At 67.5% G+C, this 22,787-nt stretch overlaps 13 protein-coding genes across 13 annotated transcripts in view; 10 read left to right on the forward strand and 3 right to left on the reverse strand.

Moving 5' to 3' along the window:
* MICPUCDRAFT_65840 (uncharacterized protein) overlaps nucleotides 1-2,810 on the forward strand; it is a 3,185-nt gene extending 375 nt beyond the window's left edge. The window contains exons 2-4 of the mRNA XM_003063600.1: nucleotides 46-119; nucleotides 279-564; nucleotides 1,426-2,810. Of these exons, the coding sequence (XP_003063646.1) occupies nucleotides 46-119; nucleotides 279-564; nucleotides 1,426-2,626 (1,561 nt within the window). The 3' untranslated portion in view covers nucleotides 2,627-2,810. The remainder of the gene's footprint in view (nucleotides 1-45; nucleotides 120-278; nucleotides 565-1,425) is intronic.
* MICPUCDRAFT_53512 (uncharacterized protein) lies at nucleotides 2,790-4,122 on the reverse strand (the record flags this gene model as incomplete). The annotated part of the gene is made up of 1 exon (XM_003063779.1): nucleotides 2,790-4,122. One exon carries the CDS (start codon nucleotides 4,120-4,122, stop codon nucleotides 2,872-2,874), a length of 1,251 nt encoding a protein of 416 aa, XP_003063825.1. The 3' UTR covers nucleotides 2,790-2,871.
* A 168-nt stretch (nucleotides 4,123-4,290) lies between these two features.
* Nucleotides 4,291-5,701, forward strand: MICPUCDRAFT_53513 (uncharacterized protein). Its single transcript, XM_003063601.1, has one exon. It carries the CDS (start codon nucleotides 4,313-4,315, stop codon nucleotides 5,513-5,515), a length of 1,203 nt encoding a protein of 400 aa, XP_003063647.1. The 5' UTR covers nucleotides 4,291-4,312; the 3' UTR covers nucleotides 5,516-5,701.
* Nucleotides 5,702-6,701: 1,000 nt separating this feature from the next.
* On the forward strand, nucleotides 6,702-7,700 carry MICPUCDRAFT_48966 (uncharacterized protein; the record flags this gene model as incomplete). Its single annotated transcript, XM_003063602.1, has 3 exons — nucleotides 6,702-6,722; nucleotides 6,934-7,114; nucleotides 7,207-7,700. 3 exons carry the CDS (start codon nucleotides 6,702-6,704, stop codon nucleotides 7,698-7,700), a joined length of 696 nt encoding a protein of 231 aa, XP_003063648.1.
* A 585-nt stretch (nucleotides 7,701-8,285) lies between these two features.
* LHCB5 (chlorophyll a/b-binding protein CP26, chloroplast precursor) lies at nucleotides 8,286-9,661 on the forward strand. The gene is made up of 2 exons (XM_003063603.1): nucleotides 8,286-8,576; nucleotides 8,743-9,661. Exons 1-2 carry the CDS (start codon nucleotides 8,327-8,329, stop codon nucleotides 9,411-9,413), a joined length of 921 nt encoding a protein of 306 aa, XP_003063649.1. The 5' UTR covers nucleotides 8,286-8,326; the 3' UTR covers nucleotides 9,414-9,661.
* Nucleotides 9,662-10,044: 383 nt separating this feature from the next.
* MICPUCDRAFT_53517 (uncharacterized protein) lies at nucleotides 10,045-11,835 on the forward strand (the record flags this gene model as incomplete). The annotated part of the gene is made up of 2 exons (XM_003063604.1): nucleotides 10,045-10,839; nucleotides 11,260-11,835. The coding sequence occupies 2 exons, from the start codon at nucleotides 10,045-10,047 to the stop codon at nucleotides 11,833-11,835; spliced, it is 1,371 nt and encodes a 456-aa protein (XP_003063650.1).
* A 265-nt stretch (nucleotides 11,836-12,100) lies between these two features.
* Nucleotides 12,101-13,849, forward strand: MICPUCDRAFT_48968 (uncharacterized protein; the record flags this gene model as incomplete). Its single annotated transcript, XM_003063605.1, has 2 exons — nucleotides 12,101-12,829; nucleotides 13,023-13,849. The coding sequence occupies 2 exons, from the start codon at nucleotides 12,101-12,103 to the stop codon at nucleotides 13,668-13,670; spliced, it is 1,377 nt and encodes a 458-aa protein (XP_003063651.1). The 3' UTR covers nucleotides 13,671-13,849.
* A 28-nt stretch (nucleotides 13,850-13,877) lies between these two features.
* On the reverse strand, nucleotides 13,878-15,851 carry MICPUCDRAFT_22975 (histone chaperone; the record flags this gene model as incomplete). Its single annotated transcript, XM_003063780.1, has 1 exon — nucleotides 13,878-15,851. The coding sequence occupies one exon, from the start codon at nucleotides 15,849-15,851 to the stop codon at nucleotides 13,878-13,880; it is 1,974 nt and encodes a 657-aa protein (XP_003063826.1).
* A 307-nt stretch (nucleotides 15,852-16,158) lies between these two features.
* Nucleotides 16,159-18,411, forward strand: MICPUCDRAFT_48970 (uncharacterized protein; the record flags this gene model as incomplete). Its single annotated transcript, XM_003063606.1, has 2 exons — nucleotides 16,159-17,364; nucleotides 17,549-18,411. Coding segments are annotated over exons 1-2 (1,899 nt in total), but the record flags the coding sequence as incomplete, so codon positions are not given.
* Nucleotides 18,412-18,616: 205 nt separating this feature from the next.
* On the forward strand, nucleotides 18,617-20,098 carry MICPUCDRAFT_42999 (uncharacterized protein; the record flags this gene model as incomplete). The annotated part of the gene is made up of 2 exons (XM_003063607.1): nucleotides 18,617-18,619; nucleotides 18,791-20,098. The coding sequence occupies 2 exons, from the start codon at nucleotides 18,617-18,619 to the stop codon at nucleotides 20,096-20,098; spliced, it is 1,311 nt and encodes a 436-aa protein (XP_003063653.1).
* Nucleotides 20,099-20,187: 89 nt separating this feature from the next.
* On the forward strand, nucleotides 20,188-20,565 carry MICPUCDRAFT_22820 (uncharacterized protein; the record flags this gene model as incomplete). Its single annotated transcript, XM_003063608.1, has 1 exon — nucleotides 20,188-20,565. One exon carries the CDS (start codon nucleotides 20,188-20,190, stop codon nucleotides 20,563-20,565), a length of 378 nt encoding a protein of 125 aa, XP_003063654.1.
* A 42-nt stretch (nucleotides 20,566-20,607) lies between these two features.
* Nucleotides 20,608-21,753, forward strand: MICPUCDRAFT_43000 (uncharacterized protein; the record flags this gene model as incomplete). The annotated part of the gene is made up of 1 exon (XM_003063609.1): nucleotides 20,608-21,753. The coding sequence occupies one exon, from the start codon at nucleotides 20,608-20,610 to the stop codon at nucleotides 21,751-21,753; it is 1,146 nt and encodes a 381-aa protein (XP_003063655.1).
* A 123-nt stretch (nucleotides 21,754-21,876) lies between these two features.
* On the reverse strand, nucleotides 21,877-22,629 carry MICPUCDRAFT_22951 (uncharacterized protein; the record flags this gene model as incomplete). Its single annotated transcript, XM_003063781.1, has 2 exons — nucleotides 21,877-22,323; nucleotides 22,420-22,629. The coding sequence occupies 2 exons, from the start codon at nucleotides 22,627-22,629 to the stop codon at nucleotides 21,877-21,879; spliced, it is 657 nt and encodes a 218-aa protein (XP_003063827.1).
* Nucleotides 22,630-22,787: the final 158 nt, after the last annotated feature.

The raw sequence follows: 22,787 nt of genomic DNA on the forward strand, positions 1-22,787 counted from the left end.
ACCCTCCCCTGACGCGCGCTGCATCGCGGTTTTCCCACCGTTCACAGGAAATAGCGCGGGTAAGCATCATGCGCGGCCCCGAAGCGGGGGAGCGATGCGAACGAGCGCGACGTACACCGGTGCGCGCCCGCCCCCGATCACGCGCGGCGTTAACCTCGCGGTCGTTCACGGTCGTTATCTCCGAGGCTGGAGACGCGATTTAATTTTAATCGTTTCCTCCGCCGACGCCTTCGACCCTCCCCCCTCCCCACCCCACCCCTTCTAACGCGACGCCGCAGGCGTCCCGCCATCGCGCGCGACGACGAAAGTCGTCTCCATCGAAAAGATGGATGACTTCACGCGCCTCACGATCGTGATCCCCTCGAACGCGGTCGGCGCGGTGCGCATGGGAACCTCGGTGTCCGTCAACGGCGTCCCTCTGTGCGTCGCGAGCGTCAACGAAGACTCGATGATCTTTGGCATCTCGAGCTCGTCCTCGCTCGCGGCCACGCTGAGCGCGCTGCCGCAGACCGTGGACGTCGCGATCGAGGTGGAGGAGGGGTTTCATCGCGTCCCGGTGAACGAGTCGACGGGAAGGAGCGGCGGCGGCGGCGGCGGCGGCGGCGGCGGCGGCGGAGGATCCGCCGCGCCGCCGAGGCGCGACGACGAGGCCATCCTGAAAGAAGCCGCCGCGAAGGCGAATCATCGCTCCGGGACGCCCCTGCCCGGGAGCGGCGAGTGGTACAAAGACACCCTCCCGTGGTACAGCAAGATGTACCCGAGCGACGTGGAGAACCGCGGCGGCGCCGGGACCGGATCTGGCTCCGGCGCGGGTGGTTCCGTCATGAACAACGCGACGCCGACGTGGACGTTTTCGACGTCTCGAGAGGCGGAGATCATCGACAGCTGGTCCGCGCCGCTGGACGTCCCGCCGCAACCGCAGCGCGAGGAGGAGGAGGAGAGCGTCGCGCCGCCGCCGCCGCGCGACGAGTCCGAGTCCGCGCGCCGCGCGCCGCCGGCGACGGGGTCGAACGCGCCGGGGGCGCACGCCGTCGTCGGCGCGTTGCAGAACCTCGCCAAGTCGAACTCGTACTTGCAAGACCGCGTCGGGAAGCTTCTGGACGTGATCGAGAGCAAAGGCCCGGGGTTCGACGATCCGGCGATCATCCAAAAGGCGCGGGACCTCGGCGCGGTCATCCCGCAGAGCGAGGACGCCGCCGCCAACGCCAACGCCGCGGCGGAGGCGCCCTCCGCGACGCCGTCGGATTGGCAAGCGCCGCTGCGCGCGGAGATGCCAAAGGGGAACGATCCGAACGCGAGCACGCCCGCGCGGCCGATGATGAACTACCAGCCGCCCGCGCCGACGACCCCGACCCCGACGCCGCCGCAGCAGCAGCAGCAGCAGCAGCAACGCGCGGCTTCGCCGTCGCCGCCGCCGCCGCCGCCGCCGCCGCTCAGCGACACCGCGACGTACGAGCCGTCCGTCGAGGTGTGCGTCATGCAACACCCCGGGGCGATCTGCTGCACGCGGTCGGAGATCTCCACGGACGACGCGAAGCGGTCGGCGACGATCACGGTCCACACGACGGTGCGACGCGCGCAGGGCGACGCGGGGATTCACTCGGATCAGATGACGATGTCGGATTTCGTCGCGCTCGGCGCGCAAGCCATCGCGGACAAGGCGGGGGAACTCCGAGACGCCAAGATGCAGGACGTCGTGGACAAAGAGGCGAAGATCATGCACGATCGCATCCAGCAGATTTTGCAGAACGGGAAGATCATCTGGGTCGAGGCGATGCACGAGGTCCAGGGGAAGTACGGACACCCGTGCTACAAGTTGAAGCTCGAGTGCACGAAGGGCTCGGGCGCGGTGATCGACTGCGTGTTCAAGCCCGCGATCGAGGGCAACGGCGAGGGGTGGCACCGCGCGGGGATGGAGTACGTCGCGTACAAACTGTCGAGGATGCTCGGCATGGACTCCGTGCCGCCGTGCGCGTACCGCCAGCCCAGCGCCGGGATCGAGCTCGATTATAAACACTTCGACGAGGGGGCGTTTATGTACTGGTCCGACGACGCGGACGACTTGGAGAAGACGGCTGGGTTTCAGCAGGCGCTCGACACCGGGGCCTGGGGCGAGGGCATCGACCCGCGGGTGGTGCTCTCGGACACGCGCATATTAGACGTGCTGCTGCAAAACAGCGATCGGCACGCCGGGCATTTCTTGTTCGGGCGGCACTGGACCGACGGCGGGCCTCGGCCGGGGTCGGAGAAGCCGCAGAACGTCAGCGCGGTGATGAACTCGAACGTCTCGGACGGGGAGAAGAACGATATCATCAAGAGAGCGGTGAGCTTGGGCGGGAAGATGAAGCGGCCGGTGCTCATCGACCACGCCGCGGCGTTCCGTCCGGAGGCGTTCGTGAGCATGGAGCACGAGAACGCGTTTCAGACGGGGCCGACGAGGTGCGTGGACTCGAAGACGTATCTTCGTCTGCGGTTTTTAGACGCCAAGGCCATCGCGGACGAGCTCGGGTTCGTCCTCGACGCGGGCGAGCAGGCGCAGCTGCTGGAGCGGAGGGATACGATCCTGGCGTATCTGGATGATCTCGTACAGAAAAACGGCTTCGAAGCGACGGTTATCAACAGGTAACATCAGGTGAAATAATAATAATGTATGTACAAGACCCAAGTAAGATAGAAGGGTAGGGACGCGGGCGGGCGTTGGGGGGCGTCGAAGCGCGCAGCACGGCGACGAGGAGGAGACGATGACGTGGCGAGAAAGACACGCGGTTGTTGTTGTACACCTAAGTTGTTATGATACTACCGACTACGGTAAACATCAAACTGACATCGAATTCGAACTCGAATCGAATCGAATCCCCCACCGATCACCAGTCAGTTGATCCACTCCTCCGCGTCCTCGCCGAGCAGCGCCTCCCTGAGACGCTCCCGAAGCCCCTCCACCTTGCCGCTCGTCGGCAGCCCGAGCGCGGTCAACGCGGACCTCAACCCCGTCTTATCGAACGCGTCCACGTCCCTCGCGCGTATCGCCTTCACCCGCACCGCGGCGGCGATCTCCGCGCTGGACGCGATCGACCAGTCCACGGCGACGTCGTCGTCGTCCGCGCTCGCGCTCACGCTCCGCGCGCTTGCCTCGAGCCGACGCTCCATCGACGGCCCAGCGCCCCGCCTTCGTCTGGCCAGAGAGTACTCCGGCGTCACGAACACCTCGGCGTTCAAGTACTCGTACGTCGGCTCGCTCTCCTCGACGCGGACGCACTCGCTGCTGCCATCGCCGCCCATGGCGAACACCTGCCACGCGCCGCCGTGCGTCTTCAGGATCCGCGCGACGCCGCCGGTGCCCATGTAGTCCCCGCCCTTCGCCGGGTCCCGCGTCGACGCCGCGCCGACGCGGGTTTCTGTGAGATGAAACGCGGGCGCGAACGTGTCGAGAAAGTCAAACGCGCGCCGCTTCCACGGGCCGACGCCGAAGTCCGAGATGATCTGCCCGCTCTCGTTCCACTGCGGGTTCACGAGGAGCGTGATCGCGGCGTCGCCGGCGTCGCGTCCTCGCTCGCTCTCCTCCGCGAGCTTCCGCAAGACGTCGAGCTGCTGCGCGTTTGGAATGACGACGGCGCGGACGCTCCCCGCGGCGTTGCGCAGCACCCCGACCGGGTCGTTGTCGTCGTCCACCCTCGTCGCGGTGATGTCCCCGCCGTTCGCGTCCACTCTCCGCATCACCGCCGCCGCGGTCTCCATCGCGGCTCTGTACACCGCGTCCGCGTTGGCCTCGTAGTCGGCGCGTTCGGTGGACGTGAAGTCGTCCCCGCGGTTGTTCGTCGGGAGAAGGAGGGTCAGTCGCTGGCGTCTCGCGCCGGACGCGGCCGCGGCGACGACGCAGCTCGCGCACGCGGCGACCTGCTCCGCGCACGTCTGCGGCAGCGGCGCGAGCGTCGTCGAGGAGGAGGACGCGTCGTTCGGCGCCGCGCGCGCGGCGGACGAGGCGTCGCGATCGGATCCCGATCGTGACGAGAGGCGACGACGCGGACGAGGGCGACGCGCGGGCGTCGTCGTCGGCGCGCGAGGCGCGCGCCGCGTCGTCGCGGTCGTCGCGACGCGGTGTAGGGTCTTCATCGGGGTCGCCATTGGAAGTGCGGCTGCCTGGGGGCGCGGGGGAGTGCGACGAGCGGCGTCCTCGCGCGGCGCGGACTGACGGTGCCTGCTGTCGTCGTATCCACGCAGCTGTCGCGGAGGCTCACCAGTGTTCGTTCAGTTTTCTCCCAGGGAGACGCTCGCCACTATCCGCGGCGCGTCCGTCGCGTCCCCTCGCGCGGCGATGCCGCCGCCCAAGCGTAGTAAGCGCGCGTCCGTCGCGCTCGCGACGCCGCCGCCGCCGGCGACGGACGACAACCTCGGCGCGCTGTCTGTCCTCGATCGCGGATGCCTCGAGAAGATACTCGGATGCCTCGATCACGACGCGCTTTTCACGGTGCCGTCCGTGTGCAAGACGCTCCGAGACATGCTTCGCGGCGACCCAGCGGGGCCGTCCATCGAGGCGTTAGAGACGCCGGGGTTCACCCGTCCGTCTTCGCCGTGGACGGCGCAAGTCCGGAGGCTGGTCGAGCGCTGCGCGGGCGAGCTGTCGTACTACGACTCGCGGATCGCGGAGCTGCTCGAGAGCGGGAGATTGAATCCGAAGATCGAGACGCACAGAGCGGCGGACTCGACGAGCTTCAGCGAAGACTATTACAAAGACGCGATGTCGTGGGCGTATCATCCACTCGTGGCGTTGCTCAGCGCGCGGGACATGACGACGTTTCCGCGCGCGGAGAAGAAGTGGACGTGGAAAGGCGCCCCTCGCGGCGACGCGTTTCTTCTGACGTACCATCCTCGGGTCGTGGATGGGTGGGATGCCTGTAACCACACGCGTCCTTTTCCTTATAATTCTCTGTATAAATTCGAGGACCACGGAATGTGTTCGTGGAAGAAGCAGCTGCCGAGCATGAAGGCGCTCTACGAGTACATCTACAGATTTGGCGCGCTGTGTTACGACTGCTGGCGCTACCAAGAGAATTCTAACGAGGTAAGGCGCTGGGAGTCGCCGTCGCGTGATAGTGATGGAGAACCAGAAGCGATTCGTAAGCTCACGAAGGGCGTCTGCGAGACAGGCGAGACAGGCTACGAATCGGACGAATCGGACAGCCACGGGCAGTACGACGTTTTCTTGCCGCCGAATTCGCGGCGCACGAACGACTTTAGCCCGCTGTGCGTGACCCTGTGCCGAGACTGCTCTCGCGGGTACGCGGGTCCGCCGAATCCGTCGCAGAGGCTTCTCACCGCGACGGACGCGAAGCGTTCGTACTGCCTCCGACCGGCGGACATCGAGCCGTTACCCCACGCCATCGACACGAACCCGATCGAAGCCGGATTCGCGCCGATGAAGCTGTACCGCAAAGTTGACGTCGTCGCCGCCGCGTTGAGTCGGTGGAAGACGCGCGAAAAGTTGGACGCGGAGATTCACAAGCGACTGATTCGGTGAGCGACGTCCCGGCGGCGATCGCCATCGCGGGCGCGCGTTAGATAGATAGATAGATAGGCTACGTATCGCTAGGTTTGGGTGGAAGTCGAGGACCGACGCCGTCGAGGTCACAGCTCGCCGTCGCCGCCGCCGCCGCCGCCGCCGCCGCCGCCGCGAGATTCTTTCCCGAGATTCTTCAGAAAATTCTTCGCGCGCTTCGCCTTCTTCGCCTTTTTGATCTTCGCCATCGCCTTCCCCCCGAACTTCTTCTTCCTCTTCTTCGTCGGGTCGTACACCTTGCCCTCCTTCTCCGCCTTCCTCTGCCGCGCGAGCTCGTTGTACGGGTTCCCCGGCCGCGCGATCCCTCGCTCGGCTTCCCTCTTATCGATCGCGTCTTGAAACTTTTCGCTGTTGAAGTGCTCCTTCACCATCGCGCGCCCCTCGGGCGACTGCAGCTTCCCCAAGATGCCCACCCTCTCTTCCATGGACTTCCCGCGCATCGCCTTCCCGAGCTCCGACGCCATGATGTTCTCCAGCTCCGCGTTCGCGTCCTTCAACGTCGGCGCGTCGACGTCGATCTTCGTCTTCTCCGCGTCGAGCGCGACCGGGACGTCCCCCAGGTGGTCCCCTGCCGCGGCGTCGCGCGTCGCGCCCGTCTCCGCGGCGGCGACGTTGTCGTCGTCGTCGCATCGCGTCGCGACCGGCGCAAGGAGGAGGAGGAGGAGGAGGAGGAGGCTCGAGAGGCGCGCGAGGCGCGTCGCGGGCCGCGGCATCGCGCGCGTCTCAGTGATGAATGAAGGCCGCGGCGCCGTTCTCCGCCACTGGGGGCTGACATCGGATAGTTGAAAGGGAAATCGATCAAATGTTGAAACCAAACGGTGGGTGAAAAACGTTTGCAATGAACGCTCCGGTATCCGGCGCCGGCTCGGAAGCTCCAGAAGCCTTCGAAGACTTTCGGCGATGCGTTCGCGAGCGCCGCGCGGTCGCGTCGCGGCTCATTCCGCACGCGCACCGCCCGCGAATCATCCCGTGAGCTCGACGTTCCGTCGCTCGCGTATTTCATCGTAAGCAGTCGCACACGCTCCGCGTCGCCATGGCGTCCTTCGCGCTCTCCTCCGTCGCTCTCAAGGCCGCCGCCGCCTCCGTGGCGAAGCGCTCGGGCGCGTCCCGCCGCGGCGTCGCCGTTCGCGCCGCCGCCGGGTTCGAGATGCCCGGCGAGTACAAGAAGGTGCGCGCTCGAATCGATAAGATTTCGCTCGTCGCCGCGTCCGTCGACGTCGACGTCGCCTTCGCGCCTCGTCGCGTCGCGTCGCGTCGCGTCGCGCGCGACGACGGATAACGCGCCGATGGAGGAAACCGCGTCGCGAATTGTTCGCGCCGATCGATGAATCGAGCGCTGACGACCCCCGCTCTCCGCTCCTCGCTTCACGACTCCACAGATCGCGCCCCTCGGCGAACGTGTCCTCATCAAGGTCGCGGAAGCGGAGACGAAGACCGCGGGCGGGATCCTCCTCGCGGAGTCCGCGCAGCGCAAGCCCACGAGCGGCGCGTCCTCCGTCGATTCGCGCCTCGCCTCGATTCGTTTCAACCCTAACCCCGAAACCACCCTCCAGTCGTCGCGTCGGTCCTCCGACGCTCGCCGCCGTCGCCGCCGTCCTAACGTTCCCTGGATCCCCAAATTTCATCCCCTCCCCTCTCACCCCTCCTCGCAGGCGACGTCACCGAGCTCGGCCCCGACTGCGTCGAGGTCAAGAAGGGCGACACCGTCCTCTACAACAAGTTTGGCATCGGCTGCACGGACATCGAGATGGGCGGTTCGTCGTACGTCATGATCAACGAACGCGACCTCATCGGCACGTTTCCCGGCGCGGGCGCCACCGCGGACGATATCCCGAAGCTGACGCCGCTCGGCGATCGGATTCTTCTGAAGACCGACGACGCGGAGACGACGACGGCGGGGGGGATCATGCTCACGGAGGGCGCGGTGGAGAAGCCGTGCACGGCGACCGTCCTCGCAACGGGGCCCGGGAAGAAGGCTGCGGAGAAGGGCGGCGAGGACGAGAAGGACGCCGCGGAGGCCAAGCCGATCGCGATCAAGAAGGGCGAGCGCGTGATGTACTTCAAGTACGCGGGCGATAAGATGTACGACGGCGACGGGAAGGAGTACGTCGTGCTGCACGAGAACGACGTCCTCGCGGTCATGTGAGCGACGACGACGACGGCGGCGGACGCGGTTGGATGGGTGGATGAAGGATGTTTCGATGGACGAATGAATGAAGTCGGATGGACGCATCGACGAGCGATGAGGACGGCCGTCGGCGCCGCCGAGGCGACGCGTCACCGCGGAGGCGATCGACGACGACGGGGGGAGAAGAGAGAGAGGCGAGCGATCGAGCGACGAGTGTTGGCGCGGGCGTAGGATTGTATTCGTCGACGAGAGCGAGCGAGCGTCAGAGCGTCAGTCGTCGAACTTCGCTCGTTCGTCGCTCGTTCCGTCGATCGCTCGCGCGCGCCGCTCGCGCTCGGCCGCTTCCCAGTGTGTCGCGCGATCGGCTCTGCGGGCGTTCGATAGGAAAAAATCCGCGGTCAAGTCTCGGTCAAAATCGTGGATGACGTTAGAAAACGCCGATGAAAATCGCGTCTTCGAAACCACGCCGCTCGCGTGACCGGTGCGTCCGGGGATCTACGGGGACTCGCCTCGGCCAATCACGTGCGATGCACGGAAAATCCGTGGCCGTGGTCACGGTCTTTTCTCGATCGATCGCGGCGACGCGCGCGCCATTCTCCGCACACGAAGGACGCTCCCTCACGCACCTTTACAAACCAAGCATCATGGCCGCTCTCCAGGTTAACGCGCTCTTCAAGAAGGTCGCGCCCGCGCCCGCGAAGAAGGCTGCCCCCGCGAAGAAGGGTCTCTTCGGCGCGAAGCCCGCCCCCGCGAAGAAGGCTGCGCCCGCGAAGAAGGCTGCCCCGGTCAAGAAGGCTGCCCCCGCCAAGACCAAGGTCGTCAAGAAGGCGGCGCCCGTGAAGAAGTCTTCCGGCAAGCCCTCCCAGGCTGGCGGCGACCTCGCGAAGTGGTATGGTGAGTACCGCGCGGCGTCGAACGCGCAGACGCGTCCCGATCGGTTTCTTACCCGGCGTCGTCCGCGACGCGAATCATTTCCGCTTGACATCATCGATCGATCGATCATCGAGACGTCGACGCGTGACGCCTTTATCCGTCCCTCCCTCCCCCGATCATCGACCAGGCAAGAACCGCCGCTTCTACCTCCCCTCCGGTCTCCTCGACCCCGCCACGGACGTCCCGTCCTACATGGACGGCACCCTCGCGGGCGACTACGGCTTCGACCCCCTCAAGCTCGGCGCGGACGGCAAGATTAACGACTACCGCGCCGCGGAGGTGATCCACGCGCGCTGGGCGATGCTCGCCATCCCGGGCATCGTCATCCCGGAGGCGCTCGGCATCCCGGGCGGCGTCTGGACGGAGACCGGCAAGGTGTTCCTCGACGGCGAAGCCGGCCGCCCGGAGATTCTCCAGAACCCGATCATCTTCGCCGGGATCCAGATCGCGCTCTTCGCCGCGGTGGAAGGGTACCGCTCGGGCAAGGTGGCGCCCCCGGAGGGTTTCGTCCCGGGCAAGGGCAAGTTCTCCGGCTCTGACTTCGCGGGCCTCGACCCGATCAACCCCGGCGGTCCCCTCGACTTCTTCAACGTCGCGTCGACGCCGGAGGATCTCGCTATCCTCAAGGTGAAGGAGATCAAGAACGGCCGCCTCGCGATGATCGCGATGCTCGGCGTTTTCGTCCAAGGGCTCACCACGGGCGAGGGGCCGGCGGCGAACTGGGGCAAGCACGTCGCCGATCCGTTCGGTTACAACTTCGTCACCATCTCCGCGATCGAGCGCACGCCCGTCCTGTAAACGGTCGATCGTGTTCAATTTTGTGACTCGCGTCGCGGCGACCGCGAGCTCGCGCGTTCACGTTATTAACAGCGAGCTCGTTCCCGCGACGCGCGGAGACCCGGTGATGAATGGCGGTGCGAAGAAAAACGACGCGAACGCGTCGTCGTTGAACATGTTTGAACGCTGCGCCGGGACGGCTTGACTAGCGAGTGTAGAGTTCCGCGACGCGCGGAGTGTTCAATACGTAAACGAGACTATGAGCGTTTATCCCGCGCGCGCCGCGCTCGAATCGATCCGTCGCCCGTCGTTCGGCGGGTACACCTTCTCCTCCCGTGAAAGCGTGCACTCGTCTGTGCGTCTCGTCTGCTGTTCTGTCGCCTGCAGAGTTCTTTCGTTAGTCGACTCTTGCCTTCCCTCTCGCACAATAGGACGGCGCGCGGCGTCTTCCGCGCGCGCGCAGGGTCCACGGCGGCGGCGTGACCCTCCCGACGTCATCATGGCGTCGTTCACTCCCGAGGAAGAGGTCGTGATCATCACGGACTTCATGACGAAGCTGTAGAAGCCGAGGTACGCGCCCGCCCTCGATCTGAACGAGAAGAGGCTATAGCGATCGATCGTTCAGCGGCAGTTCGTCGCCGCCGCGGACGCGATGCTGAAGCGCGTCGCGAGGGAGGACGCCGCGAGCATGGGGGGTGCGGCCGCGGGCGCCGCGGGGGCGTCCATCGCGTCCGCGCCCGCGATGGGCGTCCCGCGGAGGAGCTACCTCACGTCGCGTGCGACCGGCGACGAATCGAGGCACCCTCGCGGTGTGCCTCCGTCCGCGGCGGCGCCGGGGCGATCGTCGGCGCCGAACGCGCCGCCGCCGGCGATCACGTCGTCGGAGACGTTCCCGGAGCTGGGCCGAGGCGCGCGGACGCGGGCCGGGGGAGAGTACAGCACCGCGGAGCGGTCCGCGAACGCGAGATCTCGGCATCAACTCGAGCGCGACGAGCGCGGCGGCGGCGGCGGCGGCGGCGGCGGCGGGCGTAAACCGAACGGGGGGAGGCAGGCGCCCGGAACGACGCGAGGCGTCGAGGGCGCGCGCGCGTTCGCGTCGAACGCGCCGGAAGCGCGCCCTTCCGCGGCGTCGGACTCGACGTCCGGCGACCTCCCGGGATACGTCTTCATGTGCTCGAACGGGACGAGGGACGAGTGCCTGTCGAAAAAACTCTTCGGGCTGCCGCACGGGAAACTTCGCTCAAGCTGCAGCACCGCCCGACGGGCGGCGGCGGCGGCGGCGGCGGCGGCGGAAACGGCGGCGGCGAGACGCACTGGATTCCGGAGAAGTTCCCCACGAGCGTGTACTGGCTCAGCAACGACGTCGGGAGCGAGACGTGGCCGGCGACGGACGATAAGGTGGAGCGGTTCTTGGACGCGTTCCGCGAGGTCGCGAGGAGGTGATAGCGTAGGCGTCAGAGGACGGCGACGAAGGAGAATAAAAGTACCTTCGTAGAACTCAAGACGGAGCACTGGATTACACGACCTGGACGCGAGCGCACACGTCACGCCACCTCAGACCCTCCGCACGCGCCGCGCGTCTCGCACGCACGCGCACGCCGCGCGCGATGTCGAACCTCCCGATAGGATGGGAGAACCGTCGCAACGCGCTCTCCGAGCACGACATGCGCCTGGTGCGCGCGTCTCCTTCGGCGACCCCTCGCCGCCATCCATCGTCGCGTCGCCGTCTCATCAGCGCGAGCCACGACGCCGTCCGTCTCCGTCGCGCGCCCCTCCCCCACTCCCCTCCCCCTCCCGCGCCGCTCGCTCACCGTCCCATCTTCATCCTCCGCGTCCGTCGTCGCGTCGCGTCGCGCGTCGATCGCAGGGCGCCGCCGCCGCCGGCACGTTCTCGAGCAAGGGCGCGCTCGCGAACGCGTACTCGGACGGCGCCGAGGCGCGAAAGACGTCCGAGGAGGTGGCGGCGTTCTACATGTCGCAGATCGAGAAGGAGCGCGCGGAGCGCGTTTCGGCGGCGGCGGCGGCGGCGGCGGCGGGAGGCCCGGGGAGCGCCGCGGCCGCGTCGTCGTCGTCGCTGCCGTCGGGGTGGGAGGAGCGCGCGCGGGTCCGCGACGCGGAGGCGAAGGCGTACGGCGTCGCCGCGCCCCCGGGCCAAACGGCGAGCGGCGGCGGCGGGACCGGATTCAATCCGCCCTCTTTGGCGTCGCCGGTCTTCGGCGCCGACCGCCACGCGCGCGCGGCGACGGCGTCGGGGATGATAGATCTGGAAGACGGAACGTCAACCGGCGCGGCGTCCTGTTTGCTGTCCGTCGCCACGCACGCTCTGGAGCAGCTCGCGAGGACGCTCCGCGCGACGCCGACGGCGTTTGCCGACGAGGAGAGAGCCGCGTTCGCGGCGGCGGTGAAGCGATCGATGGACGCCGTCGCGCGATGCCGCGCGTGAGCGAGGGCGTGGGTTCGCGACGCGACGACGACGCGCATTCGCGCGCGTAGCCTTAGGACGCGACGGGTCGTGTACGGCCGCGGGGGCGACGACGACCCCTATCGATAAATATCAATATCCACCAGCTGGCGTGCTCCGTTCAGTTCCCGCCAGTCTGACGAGGCGACTTAGAGTTCGAATCACGCGCTCTGCTCCGCGTCATCACTGCTCCGCGCGCGCGACACGCCGCCGCCGCCGCCGCCGTCGCGTCGTCCTCACCGTCGTCATGGCGCACGCATCGTCGCCCGCCCGCGCGGCGTCGCGACCGAACGTCATCGCGCGCCGAATCGGCCGCGGGGCGAGCGTCTCGATTCCGCGATCGTCGCCGCCCCCGTCGCCCTCGAGGCGAGGCGCGGGATCCGCCAAGGTGGCGCTCCCGCCGTCGCCGCGCGGCGTCGTCGCGCGCGCGTCGGAGAACGCGCACCACGGCGGGCGCGCCGCGACCGTCGTCCCCCGCGCAGCCGCGGCGTCCGGCGAGGACTCGGGCGCGGCGGCGGACGACGCCGCGGACGCGGACGACGCCGTCGCCGCGCTCGACGCCGCGCCCGCGCCCGGAAAGGTGGACTCCATCGGCGAAGCGTTCGATGTCGTCCGCGCGTCGCTGTCGTCCTCGTCGGTAGCGCCGAAAGGGAGCAACAAGAAGACGCTCTCGCTGAGCCTCGCGCTCGTCGCGCTCGTCGCGATCCACGTGCGCGACCCGGGATGGGGCGTGTGGAACGTCATCCGCGTCGTCGGGAGTCTCATCCTAGGATCGGGGCTCGCGCTCAAGGGGTATAAATCCGGCTCGCTCGATCTCTCCGGCGCGCTCTCCGCCGCGGCCGTGGGCTGGGGCACGCTCTACGCCGGCGTCCGCTTCGGCGTCACCCTCGGCGTGTTCTTCTTCGCGTCCTCCGCGATGACCAAGGTGGGCGCGGACGTCAAGAGGAAGATCGACGAGCACTTCGTCGAGGGCAAGGCGCGTTCTATATCACACCGGTTCCCATACGGCCGCGTCGGCGTGGTGAACGCCGTTCCTTAAGGACTTTTCCCGGCGCATCTCTCCGCCCGCCCCTCGCTTTCAATACCCGTCTTCGACGCCTCACAACTCCACCCCTGACGCCTTTGAACTCCACCCCGATATCATCGCTCGTATGGAACGACCCTCAAAGGAGGGCGGCGGTCGTGACTGGATCCAAGTCGCCGCCAACGGCGCCGTGCCGACGCTCCTCGCGATGTCGTACTCGTTCGCGACGGGCGGGCCGGAGTACGTGTTGGGGTACGCGAACGCGTTCGAGACGCCGCTCGCGTGCGCGTTCATCGCGTACTACGGCACGTGCTGCGGCGACACTTGGGGCAGCGAGCTCGGCGTGTTGTCCAAAAAACTCCCGCGGCTGATAATAAACCCGGGGAAGAAGGTGCAGCCCGGGACGAACGGCGGCGTGACGTCGCTGGGGTTGATCGCGTCCGGGCTCGGCGGGCTCGCCGTCGGGTTCGCGTTCTACGTCTCCGGGCTGCTCGTGCCGCTCGTGACCGGGAACTTGAGCTCGGCGATGCAGTTTTTAGCGCAGTGGCCGACGCTCGCGCTCGGGTTCTTGAGCGGCGTCTTCGGGTCGCTGCTCGACTCGTTGCTCGGGGCGACGATCCAGTTCTCCGGGTATTGCTCCGAGCGGAAGAAGATGGTGTCCAAGCCCGGGCCGACCGTCACGAAGGTGAGCGGCTTGAACTTTTTGTCCAACAGCGCGGTGAATTTCGTCACCGCGACGGCGATGGCGTTGGCGGTGTATTACGGCGTCATCTTCGCGGGGGTGCCGTTCTGATTCGATTCGATTCGATTCGATTCGATTCGAGCGACCGCCGCCGCGGCGTGGGGGTGGATGGTATGGGGGGGTTCACGATGGGTTGGGTTGGGGCGCGTGCGCTGTATTTGTATTCGTGTGCCGATCTATCGCGCGTTGTTGTCATGAAGGTATCAATCAAGGATTAAAAGGTCGGATCTCGTCTCGCTCGTCTCCACTCGCGTCGAATCAGTCCGAACCGCTCCCGTCGTCGTCGTCGTCGCTCCCGTCGTCGCTCCCGTCGTCGTCGTCGTCGATCACCGTCGGCTTATCCGCCGCCTTCGTCGCCTCGTACTCCTTCAGCTTGACGGCGTACGCCGCCTTGGCCTCCTTCGCCTTGTCCTCGTACGGCACCTTCTCCTCCGCGGTCATCTCCTTCCACTTGGCGCCGAGCGCCTTACCAATCTCCCCGATGCTCATGCCCGGGGTCTCCTCCACGAGCTTCCCTCGGTTCTCGCCCGCGAAGATCATGTACGACGACAGCGGCCGCTTCGGCGCGTTCGGGTCCTTCTTCGCCTTCTTCCCCTTCTTTCCACCTTTCCCTTTCCCCTTCGCCGCCGCCTTCGCCTTCTTCGCGGGGGACTTCTTCGCCTTCTTCTTCTTGGGAGCGTCCGAGTCCGAGTCGCCGCCGCCGTCCGAATCGTCGTCGTCGTCGCTTCCGCTCTCGTCCGTGGGCTCGCCGCCGTCGCTGTCCGACCCCGCGGCGAAGTCCTCGTCCGTGCCGCTGTCCTCGCCGCCCGCGCGCAGACGCGCGGCGTGGTGGTCCTCCTCTTCCTCGTCGTCGATGATCTGATCCACGCGCGCCTGCGCGTCGACGTTGACAATCTTGAGCTGCTTCGCCGTGAGAAAGTTGACCAAGTTTTGAAACTCCTGCTTCGGGATGCCGTGGAACTGGTGCTGCGCCCCGCCCGCGGCGGTCTTCATCGAGACGAGGATGTCGAACGTCCGCTGCGCGCCCACCGCGCCCGCGCCCGAGTGCCGCTCGAACTCGATCGAGTCCACGTCCGCGTAGTGCAACAACAGCGGCGGCTTCGGGAGGTAGAAGAACGACTTCTCCATCGGGAAGAGCAAGCCAACTTCGGCTTTGTTCGACGCCTTGACCGCGCTGCCGCCGCCGGGGGAGGCGAACGTGCCCTGCCGCGTGAGCTTGCACCCGGCGACGGCTTTCAGCAGACGCACGAACACCTCCCCGGAGGGACCGTCGTACTTTTCCTCGAGCTTCTCGAATTTCCCCCGCTGCTCCTCCGTCAACGCGGGCTCGATCTCGAGCTCCTCGTTCGCGTTGAACGTCGCGACGATGTGCGGGTAGAACGTCTGCCCTTTCCGGATCGGCGGGTCGAGGTGAATGATCCCGAACGTCTGGTGCCCGTTCGGTTTCGGAAGTAGGAACACGCGTTGCACGGCGCTGTACTGAATTTTGAAATCCGCCGCCGAACCCAAGAGACGCACGTGCGTCGCGTGGACCTCGATGTCCACCTTCCCTCTCGGGGCGACGAGCGAGACGCCCTCGAACTCCGCGATCGCCTCCCCGGCGTCGTCGTCCACGTCCGCGACGGTGAGGAGCTTGTCCATCAAGTTCTTAGCGCCCGTGTCTTCGTTGTCCTCGATCGATTGATCGACGCCCCACTTCGAAGACGTCGGCGGGACGTAAAAGCTCATCTCCACGAGCGCGTCCTTCGAGGCCTGGTGCACGGTGTCGTCCATGTGGAACTCCATGACGACCTCGTGCTTCGTCGCGAGGTTCACGGAGGCGATGTCCTTCGCGTTGACCTCGAAAGACGTCTTCCCGTCGACGGTGAACGTAAGCGACGATCTGTCCACGTCAACCTCGCCCCAGTTTCGTCCGTTCGTCTGCGCCTCTCGCTTCGTCAGCTTCTTCGCGTAGCACTCCGCGACGAGCTCTTTGACGCCGGCGAGGTCGGACGCGCGGAAGCCGCGAAGGCGGACCGCCTCCTTGTCCCCGGCGCGGCGGATCGTGAGCACGACCCCGCCGGGGACGGGGGTGTACGCGATCTCTTCGATCTCCGAAGGCGCGATCTCGACCGAGCGTCCGCCGCCGGCTTTCTTCCACGAGATCCCGGCGGCGGACATCTTGAGCGCGCCTTGGATCGGGACGCCGCGGCCGATCAGGGAGATGCTCCCGAACGTCTCCTCGCGGGACATGACGACGACGCGCGATCGACCGACGACGCTGGTGGATCTTTTGAACTTTCCGCGCTGTCAGAGAGAGCACGCGGCGAGATCGGCGCGAGGTGTGAGCTCGCGATCGATGCCCGCGGGCGCCGCGCGGTCGATTCGCGATGGAAGATCGCGAACGGGACGGCCTGCCGAACCTGTGCGATGACGTCTACGACGTCGCGCGGGGTGCTGTGCGGCGCGAGGGCGCAGATCGGACGGTCGCGGACCGCGGCGATTTGAACCAACTCGCCACAGAAAACGCGCGAACAGAAGCGAGCAGACGACCGTCCGAGCTTTCACAGTCTGAGAGACTTTTACACGTGGTGCTCGGTTAACTACTGTACTCCCTCCTCACGCGGCGACGCCGCCGTCGACGCCGCTCCCCGGCGCGTTCGAGACGCCCTCGCCCGCGCTCAACCCGTCCACGAACCCCCGCGCTTTGTCCGCAGCCTCGCGCGCGCGATGCTTCAACCCGACCCCGCCGCCGTTCGCGCCGGAAGAAGCCGTCCCGTGCCACAGGTCTCCGAGCGCCGCGCTCGCTGTTCTCGCCGCGGACGCGATGTGCGGCGCCGCCACGCGCGCCACCTCACTCGCGGCGACCGCGCCCGCGCCGACGATCGTCACCGCGGCCCTCCCGGCCGTGCCCGCGGCGTTCTTGAGCCACGCGTCGTTCGCGGATCCCGCCGACGGCGTCTTCGCGTCCGACGCCGCCGCCGCCGCCGCCGCCGCCGTCGTCGTCGCGCCGCCCGCCGCCGCCGAGCCGCCCGCCGCACATCGCGCGACGTCGCTCGCGTGCCTCGCGTGCGCGATCGCGGCGCGGTTCGCCATCGTCACCGTCGCCGCGTGCATCCCGGCCGCGACGTCGCCGCCGCGGTCCGCGCCCGCGGCGATGGCCGACTGCAACGCTTGCACGGCGGCGGTGGCGTCCGAGGCGGCGCGCGTCGCCGCGGCGGCGGCGCGCATCGCGTCCGCGGCCGCGGCCTGCGCCTCCGCGGCGTCTCGCAGCGCGGCGACGACGCGCGGGTCCTTCGCGTCGGAAGGGATGACCGCGTACGGGCGCGGTTCCGTCGCCGTCGCGGCGGCCGCGACGGCCGCGGCCGCGGGCGCGGCCGCGGGCGCGGGCGCGGGCGCGGCGTCGTCCTCGGTCGCGAACGACGCGGCGCCCGCCTCCTCGCGCTCGGACAGCTGCGCGGCCGCCTCCGCGAGGTCGGGATCGGCCTCGATCCCGGCCGCGACCGCGGCGATCGCGTCCTTCGTCGACAGCGCGGCGGACGGCGACGCGGCAGCGGCGGCGAAGCCGGCGTCGTCCTCCGCCGCCGCCTCCGCCGCCGCGCCCATGTCCTCCGCCATCATCGCCGCGGTCATCGCGGTCATCGCGCTCGTCGCGTGCGCGTCGTTCGAGTCCTTCTTCTTCTCCTTAGCCGCGGCCGCCTCAGCCTTCGCCGCGAGCGCCCTCTCCGTCTCCTCCTGCGCGCGGCGCACTTTTTCCTTCCCGCCTCTCAGGGTCGTTCCATACGAGCGAACGTCGGGGTGGAGTTCATAGGCGTCAGATGGAGTTGAAAGGCGTCGAGGGCGGGTATTGAAAGCGAGGGGTGGGCGGAGAGAGACGCCGGGCAAAGTCCTTAAGAAACGGCGTCCACCACGCGAACGGGGTCGTATGGGAACCAGTGTATAGAACGCGCCTCAGCGAGTTGAGCGCGAGAAACGTGAGCACGTTGACGCCGAGCAAAGCGCGCGCGGCGACCCACACGCCGCCCTGGGCGGACACCGCCGCGGTCGGGTCCGCGGCCCAAGACGCGGCGGTGTCCGCGCCTCTCTTCGCAGCCTCGGTCGCCCACGACGCGGTCGACGCCGCGAGCGCCTTGAGCGCCTCGACGTCGACGCGTTCGTCGGCGTCGTCGTCGTCGCCGTTCGAATCGTCGCCGTCGCCGCGGTCCTCGTCGTCGCCGCTCCCGCCGCCGCCGCCGTCGCCGCCGCCGCCGCCGGTCGCGGCGTCGAGGGCGTCGTCGTTCGTCGCGGGCGGCGGCTTCTCGTCCACCGCGGGGACGATGTTGTTCGTTGTATCCGCGGTGGAGGACGACGACGACGCCGCGGAAGAGGAGACGTCGGAGACGTCGTCGTCGATCGCGCGCTCCGCCTCGTCCTTCGCTGGCGCCTCCGCCTCCGCGTCGACGTCGTTCGCGTTGTTCGCGCGAGGGGCCGTCGCCGCGCGCGGACTCTTCGACACGCGCGAAACCGCGCGCATCGACGCGGACAGCGCGCGCGTTTGGACGCGCGACGAGAGCGTCGCGCGACGCGTCGCGCCGACGGCGGGCGAGGCGCGCCTCTCATCAGACCGCGACGAGCCATGGGCGCGATTAAATATCGGCGACGCGCACGCCGAGAGCGCGAGGACGCCGCTCGCGCTCATGACGACGCGCGAGGGCGAGACGCGAGCGTTCGCGAGGGAGGTGTGGCGCGCGCGAGATCCGCTTCCCGGGCGACGGGCGCGCGCGGGTCTCGCGTCGTTCGCGCGCGAGTGAGGCGCGAGATCTGCGCGGCGTGTTCCTTCCATTTCACGCGGGAAAGGATCTTTGTGTCATCACGCAGATGCGCCGCGGGCGCGCGGTCGGTACACCCTTCCGGCGCGGCGGTCAAGCGAGGCGGTTTCCATCGCGCGGGTGCGCGCCACTCCGAGGCGCGCGCGGCGAGCGGATCTCCGACCTCGCAGAACACACGCCGCCCAGGACGGTGTTTGGACGTTGGCAGCCATGGTGCGATCGCGCTCGAACCCCATCGCCGACGACGGCGCCGTCGTCGGTCGCAATCGTCGTCGCGTTCCCTAATTGGGTGATGACTCGACTCGCTTCTTTCCGTCTTTCCCCCAAATTCTCACCTCGCCGTCCCATCCCCCCACCGCCCCGCTTCTGCCCTCGTCGCCGCAGGCGCTCGACGACCCGAACACGACCAAGTCGTCCATCGAGACGATGAAGAAAGCGCTCGCGGACACGCTCGCGAAGCGCATGCTCGCCAAGTTTATCGCCCCCAACGCGCCCGCGCCCGACGTCGTGACGATCACCGCGATCGTGCGCGAGGAGGTGGACGGGTTCATGAACAACACCGGAAGCGTCAAGGAGAGCGAGATCGCGGCGCTGGAGCGACGCATCAAGGACCGGATCACCGGCGGGAAGGTGGCGGGACGGCGGTTCGGCGCGCCCGTCGTGGACGAGTGGGCGGAGATCAGCAAATGGCAGGCGAAGGAGAACGACCGCGTCCAAGCGGAGAAATTGGCGAGTTACAAGGCGTCGCAGCGGAAGATGAAGGAGGAGCTCGACGCGCAGGTGGCGGAGAAGGCGCGGAAGAAGCTCCTGGAGAAGGAAGAGGTCGTCGCGGACAAGGTGGACGTCACGCGGAGGCTGGAGGAGTGGAAGCTCGACGAGCTCGAGAAGATCGCGAAGAGAACCGCCGCCGTCGACAAGCTGAAGACGGATCGGCGAGCGCAGCTCGAGGACAAGGCGGCGAGGAAGGCGGCGATGGAGGAGGAGAAGCGGCAGGAGGAGGCGGACTTGCGCCGCGCGCTCGCGGCGGACTACCGACGGAAGCAAGCGGAGGAGGCGGCGGCGAAGCGGAAGATCGCGGCGGAGATTGAAAAGCTTAAAAAGTCCAACGAGGAGACGCTTGCGCTTCGCGCCAAGCAAGCCGCGGACGACGAAGCGCTGGATCTGAAGTACCAGGAGATGTACGCGGAGAAGCTTCGCAAGCAAGAGGAGGCGTACCACGCCAACTTGCTGAAGATGAAGGAGAAGCAGAAGTCCCAGGAGGCTTTCGGGAACGCCATCGGGCCGTACAAACGGTACATGCCGGATGAGATCATCGAGAAAAACGCCGCCAACTACGACCGCCTCGCCGCGGAGAGAGACGCGCGCGACGCGAAGCACCAGGTCGACCTCAACGCGGCGGTGAAGAAGGAGCTCGCGGAGCAGGTCAAGGCGAAGCAAGAGCGTCTGGATCGCGAGAGAGACGAGGAGGCGCGGCGGTACGCGAGGTTTGCCCGCGTCGTCGACACGCTCGAGAGCGCGGAGCGGGAGTCGCGACGCGAGGGGTTCGAACGCGCGGTTCGGCACAAGGAGGAGCTCGAGGCGCAGATGCGGGATAACATGGTTCGGAAGAAGGTGTTCCCGATGACCGCGACGGAGAAGGAGCTGAACACCGCGCTGCTCCAGCGCGTGAAGGCGGAGCAAGGGTCGTACTGAGCGGAGAGCGCCGCCGGCTTTCGGATGTAATCTAAAAAAATAACGCGTTCGTTCGAGAACCATTTACATTACCATTGTCGCTCCTCGCGATGACGAAGCACTACGCGCAGACGATATGCCTGCGCGACGGCGCCGGCGTCGTCGATGAGTACAAGGCGTACCACGCGGAGGCGTGGCCGGAGGTGTGCGACGCGCTGTCGGCCGTGGGCGTGGAGGAGATGAGGATATGGCTCGTCGGGCGTCGACTCTTCATGGCGATGTCCACCTCGGACGCGTTCGACCCCGAGGTTGACTTCCCGAGGCACATGGCGATGTCCCCGCGGTGCGTCGAGTGGGGCGCCCGGATGAGAGCGTTCCAGACGCCGCCGCCGGAGGCGATGGAGGGCGACTGGTGGACGTACATGGAGTGCGTGTTCGACCTCGGGGCGCGCGACCGGTCGAAGCCCGGGTATAGAAATAGCGACTGATGAGATCGCGATCGCAACCCCGACGTTCACAACAGCGAGCGCATGACGACCTTCGCGAGCGCGAGCGCGCGCGCGTTCCTCCATCGCGCGCCCTCTTCCTCTTCCTCCCCCTCCACCTCCTCTCGTCCCTCCTCGCGCTCGGTCGGACCCCGCGCCGCGAGACGCGCGCGTTCCGTCGTCGTCCTCGCGTCGGAGGACGACGGAAGAGCGGGGAAGAAAACCTGGAGTGATCGCGACGCTCGCGCTCGCGAGCCGTCCGCAGCGCAGAAGCTCAAGGAAGCGCAGCTCGCCGCGTCCGCGGCGATCCGCGAGCTCGAGGAAGCGCAGGCGATATTCGACGAGGAGCAGGCGGCGGCGAAGAAGGCGTTCGACGAGAGGGGGGGGGAGGACGAGGATTTTGACGCGGACGCGGACGCGGAGGAGGAGGACGACGACGAAGAGGGGCCGAAGCAGGCCATCCCGAACAGCGAGTTCGAACCCAACATGGCCGCGCCGTTCGACGCCGCGAACGCGATCATCTGGGATCTCGACGGCACGCTCGCGGACACCACGACGCTGGGCTTCACGTCCACGAACGCGGTCCTCGCGGAGGCGGGACATGCGGAGGTTACGTTGGAGGAATACAGGCGCGGGACGCGTTACGCGACGCCGCAGCGGATGGCGCTCCACGCGCGCGGCGACGTCGACCACGAAGACGGGATCGAGCTCGCGCGAAGATTCGACGAGATGTACGTGAAGCTCGTCACGACGGACACCGCGGGGTTCTTCCCGGACGTCTTCGAGGTCGTGGAGGCGCTGCATAAGCGCGGGGTGAATCAGGGCGTCTTATCGAACGCGTGCACCGAGTACGCGCGAGAGGTGATGATCGTGAACGGCGCGAGCAAGATGATGCGCGCGATATCCGGCGCGGACGCCGTCCCGGAGGTGAAGCCCTCGCCCAAGGGGTTGCTTCAGGTGGCGGAGAAGTGCTACTCGCACCCGCGGTTGTGCTGTTACGTCGGGGATTCCCCGAGCGACGGCGTCGCGGCGAGCGCGGCGGGGATGATGTCGGTTGGGGTGCCGTGGGGTTCGCACTCCAGGGAGGAGTTGGAGGGGTCGTTCGACAAGGTCGTGGACGACCCGAAGCAGCTGATGCGGTTGCTGTTGCCGGTGGACGCGCCGATTCGCGGGTGGAGCCACCGCAAGTGATGAGATGATGTGAGCTACACTAGGTTCGTATCGTTCGATTTATTCTCGTCGTCGATTTATTCTCCTCGACGCCTCGCCGCGCCCTCACCCTTCTACCCTAATTAACGACGCCGCCCCCGACGTTCATGTCGACGCCCCCTCCCCCTCCCCCACCGCCTTCGCCTTCTTGTACGGCGTCTCCGCCTTCCCCTGCCGCATCGCGACGAACCGCGCGGCGGTGTACAGAAAGTCGGACAGACGGTTCAAGTACACGCCGACGCTCTCGACGCAGTCCCCTCGGCGAATCAGCGGAACGCATCGTCGCTCCGCGCGGCGCGCGACGACGCGCGCCACGTGCAGCCGCGCCGACGCGTGCCCGCCCGAGGGAAGAATGAACGTCTTCAGCGGCGGAAGGTGCGCGTCGTACTCGTCGATCCACGCCTCCAACGTCGTCGCGTGCGACGCCTCGAACGACGTCCGATCCCTCTTCCACTCGCTAGATTCGCCGAGCGGCGTCGCGACCGCGCTGCCGACGTCGAGAAGCCGGCTCTGAATCTCCTTCAGGCGCGCCAGCAGCGCGCCGCGCTCGTCCTCGCCGCGATCGATCGCGCGCGCGTCCTCGTCCTCCCCCCGCCTTCGCAAACCCCACGAGTCGAGCGCGTCGCCTTCGCCGTCGTCGTCGCCCACGATCGGGTCCTCCAGGTGCGCGCACGCGACGCCGATCGCGACGCCGAGCTCGTCCACGTCGCCGAGCGCCTCGAACACGTCGTCGTCCTTGTCCCTGCGCTCCATGTTGAAGAGGCACGAGGAGCCGTCGTCGCCCGTGCGCGTGTAGACCTTCACGCCGCGGTCGCCGTCGGCGGGCGCGGACGGCGGCGCGGCCTCGGACGCGGTCATGACGCGTCGCCCGCGCGCGCGGATCTGTGATGGCGTCCCCCGCGAAACTCTGCCGGTGCGCAGGTGCCGAAAACGCCGCGACCGGGCCGGGTGACGCTGGTGATTCCATACGAATTTTGCGTACTCGTACTCTATGGTTTTTTAGTATGATCGAGTTT

Source organism: Micromonas pusilla (assembly GCF_000151265.4).
Source record: "Micromonas pusilla CCMP1545 genomic scaffold MICPUCscaffold_15, whole genome shotgun sequence".
NCBI lineage: Eukaryota > Viridiplantae > Chlorophyta > Mamiellophyceae > Mamiellales > Mamiellaceae > Micromonas > Micromonas pusilla.

Coding starts and splice junctions, on each gene's coding strand:
- MICPUCDRAFT_53513 (XM_003063601.1), top strand. CDS start 4,313: ATGCCGCCGCCCAAGCGTAGTAAGCGCGCGTCCGTCGCGCTCGCGACG.
- LHCB5 (XM_003063603.1), top strand. CDS start 8,327: ATGGCCGCTCTCCAGGTTAACGCGCTCTTCAAGAAGGTCGCGCCCGCG. Junction 8,577..8,742: donor CGACCTCGCGAAGTGGTATG/GTGAGTACCGCG, acceptor ATCATCGACCAG/GCAAGAACCGCCGCTTCTAC.